The 8,623-nt window shown below is 39.1% G+C and overlaps 1 protein-coding gene across 1 annotated transcript in view; it reads right to left on the reverse strand.

The window, feature by feature from the left end:
* The window catches only part of LOC140235926 (signal peptide, CUB and EGF-like domain-containing protein 2), an 81,186-nt gene extending 72,824 nt beyond the window's left edge, over nucleotides 1-8,362 (reverse strand). Inside the window, 1 exon segment of the mRNA XM_072315918.1 lies at nucleotides 8,051-8,362. Coding sequence (XP_072172019.1) covers nucleotides 8,051-8,362 — 312 coding nt within the window.
* Between the last annotated feature and the right edge of the window lie 261 nt (nucleotides 8,363-8,623).

Consider the following 8,623-nt stretch of genomic DNA (forward strand, 5'->3'; position numbering starts at 1 on the left):
CATAGAAAGTGTATACTCTGAATAAAGTGTTGTCAAACAATTCAAGATATTCAGATCAATATCAGCTACAACAACGTCAAGGCCACCACTATCTTATACCACGCCATATTATCTATCAAAGGAAAAATAAAATGTTATGGAGGTGCTTCATATAAGTGAACAGAATTCATTTCAGTTTAATTCGGTTTTACTTTATTTTCATAATCAACAAAAGGAAATACAAAATGTACAATAAAAAATACATCATGCAAGGTCTCAAATTTCTCGGTTCAACTGTTAAACAAAAGAACATGATATCATAGTTCTGTACAGTTAATAAAAAATCCGCCTGCTATTCCAGTCAATCTAAATAAGTTAATAAAAGCATGAAATTAATAAGCTTCTGATTATGTTTGTGTGGCTGCCATTCCTTCATCAAATCACACGCCGTAATAATGCTTGATCATTAGCGTGTCAGAATATTATATGATTGCATACCTCACGGACAAGATACAACAGAAATGTCTCCCCCTATCGTAGGTAACTTTAATGAATGCAAGGCAAACGGGCGGTGACAGGATCGGGAAGCCGCGAAATTGTCACACCCACGCACACTTAGGACGAGGGGATAGTTTACGGCAACCTTGAGAAATATGCGCCGCTCCAGGCAGCAATAATTAGCGTGCATGCATGTCTTTTGCTGGCGTGACGAGAGAGAGTAGCGAGATCGGGACATTCGAGATTGAAATCACATTTTGCCGAGCTACTCGAGCCTTTAAGTTCGATACGAGAGCCCCCATAGATGGCATTCCTTACGGCTCGCAGACAATGGAATCAATATGAATTCGACGGCATTTGGGAATCTCTCTGTCTGGCTGGAGTTTGTATGTTTCAACACCAGCCGTCCGTCTGTTATGTCTTCTATTCTCCTCCTCCTCCTCCGAAGTACCAGGGAGGTGTGAGAAGGAGACTGCCGCCCACTCGCCTGTCAAGAAGGGCGTTGTGTCTGTCCTCCAAAAACTTGTCTCTTCGACAACATTCCCGAGTTCAATCAATTATCTAATTAGACTTTCATTGATAAAGGCGTATTCTAATGAAATTCTTCCTCATTTCCCACCAATATCTACGGTCATTTTTTCGTTATTTGACTCATAGGGCGTTGTACCTTTCATCCAAAAACCTTTTACTAGTACCTTCCACAAAATTCGTAAGTACAATCAATTATCTAATTATACTTTCATTGATAGAGGCGTATTCTAATGAAATTCTTCCTATTTTTTCCCTATTTCGTACGTTCATTTCTCATTTAACTGACTCAGCGCTATCTGAAAGTCAACTTATGATGAGGTGTATTTTGTATATCTTAGTCATGTTGTTGTCATATAGATTATACTTCTCGTTATTTCTCGTGCCCCTGTAAACATTGTTGAACTTCTGTATATATTGTATTTTTGTATATGTGATTTTTGTTTGCAAGTTCCCTCCATACTCCTTACTAGTGCTACTGCAATTCCCATTGATTTGACGAAGATCAATTTATTTGTATACTGCGTAAATATAATATAATGTGCATGTATGAGCAGGTGTGTATATGTACGTTTATTCATACGTCATCCGATCGTTTGATATCTATTTATTGTATACATACGTATTTGTATGTGCTTCATTGTACTACCCCATTATGTCATTGCACATGCTAGTATATACACATTTTCATCATTAGGCCTACTTTGTAACATCTTTATCATTAATTGGATATGGAAAATAAATGATATGAAATGAAATGAAATAAAATGATGATATGATCTGTCATTTCCTCCCAGGACCCCACTGGAAATCAACTTCTTTCGAATTGAGAAATCCTGGCTGAAGACTAAATAAATAAATACGTTTTTTTTTTATAAGTTTCCTTATTAGGGTATTACTCCCTATTGACGTTAGGAAAACATCAAAAATAGTGTTCATCTTAAAATGTTATTTTAAGTCATCTGAGAATCATCAAAAAGTATCTTATAAGATAAAAATAAGAAATAGCACAATAGGGTATTCAATTATAAGGAAAAGATAAACATAGCTGCGTACTTTCGGTCCTCCCTCAAATGCAATATTTAGATTTTGTTCTTGGCTTGATAGAATTTGAGAGAGGGGTTTATGGTTGGGGTTAGTCGTTTGTTTGTTTAGGGTCATTCATTCCGTTGTTTCAGAACCTCTTTTAAGTGTTCTAAAGTTTGTATTTGTGTTTTTTGTTTTGTTTTGTTGGGTGTTTTTTAGCTTTTGAGTTCTCTTAAAGGATAAGTGTCTCATCTATTTAATGTAAAATTCGATACCATCCGGAGAAACTTCAATAAATGACTGCTTTCATATGCCATAGGACTTCGAGATCGTAAGGTGGGGGGGGGGTGATATCCCAGAGGTAATCATACTAACTGGCAGTAGCTTATCAAAGTTAATTTCACCACTGAAATGCGAGCGAAAATCTTAAGTATTACCTTGTTTGCTCCATCTGACCAGAAGTGTCAGAGGTCTTGCTAAGATTAAACTGAATTAAAAATTAGTATCGAGGACTTAACTACAGATTTGGCAGATAATCTTGTAGTCTTTCAATTATCATAATTGTAAATATAGACAGCGTGGGAGTTTGGTGCGTATTTTGCAGTAAAATTATCTTTACATATTATTATGTACCCTGAAGAAAATAAAAATGGTCATTCTTTGAAAGTCTCTGCATAATTCTTTTTGTTTCTGGTATCAAGGAATTGTTATCTTAAACAGGAGTTCAAAGCGATTTCGTGAAAATACAAGTCAGATTTCTCACCTCACAGATAGACATATTTCAGGTGCAAGTGATAGATTGACTTTGTATTATTCAGCAAAAATATAAACATGTTTGTATGTACAAATATGTAATTCTATAAATACAATTACCTCTTGTGCATCCGTTCATCTGTCAGGCATGTAAAAAAAAATAGTAATGGAGATTTCATGTTTGAAAATCTCGAAATGATTATAAGTACAAGAAGCGGAAACCAGATGCATTACGGAGTCATTTTGAAAACTCATTTACATCACTATTATCAAACAAACTAACTTTTATTTGAACAATATAAGTAGTCTAATGAATGAAACAATTGAGAGGAAAGGAATATAGGCTGGTTCAATATCGATCACTTTTAGAATGAATTAAAATTACAGCAATGCACTCTATGGTCGAAATATGATACTTCCACACTACATAGCAGATAATTATGATTATAATAGTTTTTTGTAGACAATCATTACATAGCACAATGAGGGCATGCAGATGGAATCACGTACTGCTCTAGGGCTCTTGTGCGTTCGTTCATCTGTCACCCACGATTAATAAAACAAGCGAAAGTGGTCTAATGGAGAGTTCATGTTTGAAAGAAATTATTAGAACTACAAGAAGCGGAAACCAGATGCATTACTGAGTCATTTTGAAAACGCGCTCATTTTTTTTTTCCGCGTCGAGAAAACTGCGAGAGTTTGTTTACCTACAGTTCTATTTTTGGTTCGTCTCTTGTACACTCATGAGGACTCGACAAGAGGAGGATGATGGGACTCCAGCCCATAGCTAAATGAGTAAGACGTTGGGTGTGAAGATATGATATATGCAGACGGGGCCAAAGACAACACGGATTGATTTAACGAATGCAAAGCCAAGGGCAAAAGACAGAACTTGGCCGTTTTCCAGTCAGCGAAAAAGAAGAGCACATTGTCATTGTTCTCTTGCATGTCGTCTAGTTATCCCTTTAGAAATGACGACTGTACATTTTGTATAATAGTTTCATTTTCTCCTAGATTTCCCTTCGAGTGCACAACTTGCATTTCTTCTCGAAACTTCCATCAAGTCTGGACAGAGGTTTACCGAGACAATAATCAGCTTTGAATCATATAACTGAATGTAAAGTGTGGGAAAGTCAATAAATTCCCAACCACGTATGTTAAAGAATGTATATAACACTAATCAGGTGAGGGACTGCTGACAAGTTTTTGACTACTAGAGGAAGTCTGGATGCGTTTGGAGAGTATAGCATGAAGATTGACATAAATATTTTTTGCCACTTGATCTTTCAATTCAATTCAATTTCAATTCAGTGTAGATTTATTCACAATAAAACAAGAACATGTAGCTCAAAATCTGATATTGTTCATTTTTCAAAACACATAGGACATTAAAAAAAACACTTTTGTTGAAATTATCTTTAACCAAGCAAAGAGACACAACTACTGGAGCAGATTTAGAGGGCTGCCTGTGAGGCGCACACAGTCAAACAAGATCTTCCCCGCTAGTACTAACCACGGATCATGAGGTAGCTTCCCATATCCTTGAGTATACAGTATACTTGATATTCATTTGCTGTAGTCTTTGTTACATACAGCCATGTCTATAATCAGTAAGTGTTGATACGTATATTAATCATGTTTCGTTATTCTATAGTAACTGTAGAAGATGAGGAGACAAAATCTATTAAACGCCTTGTACACATTGTAATCAACATAATTTTATGGTTTATAACAGTTAGCGGCTGTAAAAGAAGCGAGTGCACGTTACTAGTTCGACACCCACGAATCATACAGCCCACGAGTAATACAGCCCATGAATCATACAGGTTACGAGTCATCAACGTGGGCATAAGGAAAGAGTTGTGGGAAATTTTTGTCACGTTATGTAGGACTCCCGTCCCTGCAGGTGAATCGTAGAAATGTTAGACATGCTTGAAAGGGAAATCCAGACGCTTTGGATAATTTCACATCATTCATGGGGTACAATATGTATCATTGATGTCGCGTATAGATTAGGGGAATTATTGTGGTCCTTTCGCAGATATATGACCAAGGATAATACCATAGGAGACTCACATATTCCAGTAATGCAGCAGTGTATTTCCAATACCCTACCACCTGCTTAACAATTTCACCTGTGTAGAATTTATGCATGTTTTTTTTTTCTTTTGCTGTGCTTCCTTGAGTATCCAATAATGCATTTTTATGTGAGGTCGTTATTTATGTGATGTCGTTATGTCATCATCCTCGTTCATTGTGATTTTTAAAAGGAATTTTGAAAATATTCTTATTCCTCATCACAATCACTATAAATTCTGAAACTCTTTAGGCCTACCCAGGATTAACCAATTTTTAGATGTTCAAATGCTTAAGTCTGAAAATCATCGGGAGGTCTCCTTTAAGTTGATATATCACCGTCTCCCTCAGAGGCGAAAGTATAATAAAGAGTAAACAAAGAAAGCCAAGTATTCCTTTCCTCTATCTCCTTCCATAACTGAGGGAGAATTGGTAGCCGTCGTGTATCATTGCCTAAATTTCTGCGAAAGTCGGTAAACGAAAGGCAATGTGGCTGCAAATCTCAAACAGTCCTGTTGCGATAAGAGACGACGGGGAAGCGGGGGCGGCTTGCAAAATACGGCGCAAGTCACTTTTGTTTGACAAATTATTTCATCAGAATCAGCAAAGTCTACATCCTCATCTATATACGGGACTGAAGCATCAAAGCGGTCTTCCAAGAAATGCGCCGAGTATAGAAAACGACGACGAATTTGATCGTCATCTAAAAATAGATGTATTAATGTCGAGCGCTCAAAGGAAGATAATTTATATCGAAATTGTCTGTACTGGACATGGTTCATTTTAACCCATTGAGGACGAGCTGATTTTGCTCTAACTTATATCATATGATTCCCATAGACACCTGCCCAAGCATCCTCGGGACTACTCCTCAACGGAACGCCTCGCTTCAAAACACTTTCAATTTGAAGCAAATTCTTTACAATGACATTTCACAGGAAGATTTTCCCTCTTTTTTTTTCTGCTACATTATATCACTTCTAGAAGCTTGGATTTCAAGCAATAAGTATGACCATACTTTTCTCTCCTTTTTCTTTTTTTTTTTTTTGGTAGCGTTGCCACCAAAAATAAAAACTCACATAGAATTTAATGCAGATAGGGATACACAGCTTAATGATGTAGCTTGACGATGTGACGATGTTTTCTATTTACTGAAAAGCAGATCATATTTCAAGCATAAAAAGAACAAATGAAGGAACTGTGAGTTATAACAAAGAATATATAAACCGCTATGGCTACATAGTCATGGTGCCTGGGGTTTTATGTTTGTGACTGCGGGGTTCCGAAACAATTCGCAGTGTATTTTGATATAATGAGAGGTACATAGACGTGCAATTTAAAATGCAGAATTTGGCTTTCGGGGTTTCCATTCAACAGAAGTTATAACAATACAGTCAAACCTGTCTATAGCGGCCAAGGGAGACGAAAAAAAGTGGCTGCCAGACCGACTATACCTGGCTAGTATAGGCAGGTGGCCGCTAAGGCAGGTTTGCCTGTATTCGTTATATCGTCACATATCAGAGAGCGGAGCCTGAGAACGGAAAATGTCAAGGACTATGTTTCGTCCAACCAGACTACGCCAGCCCAGAGAGAGCTCAGAGGGAACTATCGACTAACCGTCGACCAGGAGCAATCAACGTATTACCCACGCGGCGTGATCTGTTGATATTGGCCATTAGACCAGGCAGTCATGACCTCTAGGACAGAATGAAGATGCCAAGATTAATCATGACTACAGGTCCTCTACTGATTCCATCGACCCGTCATCGGATGTGGTGGGGGATAGAGGGTTGTCTGCCTTGATACTTGATAGGCATGCAGCCATTCTCCCATCAGGGGCTGCTGTGGTTCAGTGGTTCAGTCTACGGACTATCAGTCACAAGGTCTCTGGTTCGAGTCCTCTGGTATGAGACGTTGTGCCCCTAGGCAAGGTGCTCCATCCTCATTGCCTCGTTCTTGGCAGGGATTTAAATTTATAGGCAATCGATCCCATGGCTGCTTACTTGTAAGTATAGATTACTTCTTGTAAATCAAGTTAAAGAATGGTATAGTTCTGGTTGAGACTGGGCTTCAGTTTATCAACTTCTTTGGCGAGATAATGAAGGACAGACCTCTTATGAATTAAAGTGAAAGAGCATATTCTAAGAGGAATTTAAAGTTTACTAAATATTGATGAAAATGGATTGGTTTTGAAATGGCTAAGATATCCAAAACAAAGCGGTCCTAATAAAAGGTGGGACCCATCTTTTATTACGACTACTTTGTGTTACTTTGTTTTATGATATCTCAGCCATTTCAAAACCAATTTTCATCAGATAAACTTTGAATGCTCTTTAGATCTTAATTAGTGGTTTCTCATTACCTCGCAAAAAAAAAAAATCTCAATTCCCCATCTCGACCAAAACTATACCATCCCTTTAACGTTTGCTGTCTCATTGTTACGTCCTATAATGATTGCAAGTCAGAATGTCTCCCATTAAAACAACATGGGAGAACATGTTCGTGTAAACCTTCTGTGGCATATCAAGAAACCTGGAGCACTTTGGGTATAATGGTCTACTGGGCTCATGAGGCGCAAAGACAGTGAACTTTCTGTAACATAATCTGATCACCGAGTTAACTCGATGTTATATCAGTGTATGTTCACGGAACTGAGAAAGAGATATCCCTGTTATATTTGAGTAACCCATGCAATAGATGAGATGGTGACATTTGGTACAACCTACCGTTCTTAAGCCTCAGGTGTAAGTTAATCAGACTTACCTCGTGCAAGATTTGTCTGTCTCCATGTTACTCTTTAGTAACCAAGACACATCTTGGATCTTTAATTTCTCCGAAGCATTCCAATAAAGAAGACCAATCCAGGTTTTCTCAGCTGTAAGAGAACGATTTATTTGAGAGCAGAACCTGATGCGACATAGTAAAGCAACATAGAGGTTTTGTACCGACTGACCTTCCGTACTCATATTTATGGATAGACTTTGTGTGGAAACGTAAGCTTTGCAACGAGAACTCTTTTAAGCACAGCGGATGACCAGAAGACTACTGCGCGCAGAACAACGCAACAGAATTCAGCAGCTAGATTGCGCGTGCAGTTTTTTCTTGATTTATACCTGGATGATCTGTTGTTAAAGGATATGGTAAGAGAGAACTTACCCGCGTCGTTCTCAGCCTCGGGATCTCGTTCCGCTAGCATTATAACTGTCGCTCGACACAGTCCCGCACCTGTCCGAGCTGTTCCCGAAGGCACCCGATTCAGTCCGACGTAGATATCGTAATCCAACTCTCCATATTCGGGTGTTTGTCCATTCAGCGTGAAGAGATACCGGCTCTCCAGCAAACCTTTGCTATTCTCGCGATTATTCCACCTGATCTTCTCGTCAGCGATCTCGATTCTTAGCTTCGTCCCGACGTCGACAACATCGTCCACGACCTTGAGGAGCAGGCCTCCGTTGAGGGTTTCGGATGCGTACCCTGACAGCCCGTTGCTGTAGACGCGCATCTGCTTGTCGCGTATTTGCAGTTCCGCCATGTTGGATGTGACGTCACCGTCACCACCCATCCCGTTCCCACCGGGTGAGTCTGAGATATCGAGCGTCCAGTTCTGCGGCGTCTCGCTGTAATCCAGAAAGAAGCGAGCCACCCGGTAGGGACCCGCGAAAGAGATCTTGAGCACCGCCTGTCCGTCGCACCGATGATGCGTGGAGGCCCTTGGATGCACGAGGAGCTTGATGTAGTCTCCATTACCCTCCACGTGACCTGT

Source organism: Diadema setosum, chromosome 12 (assembly GCF_964275005.1).
Source record: "Diadema setosum chromosome 12, eeDiaSeto1, whole genome shotgun sequence".
Classification (NCBI taxonomy): Eukaryota; Metazoa; Echinodermata; class Echinoidea; order Diadematoida; family Diadematidae; genus Diadema; species Diadema setosum.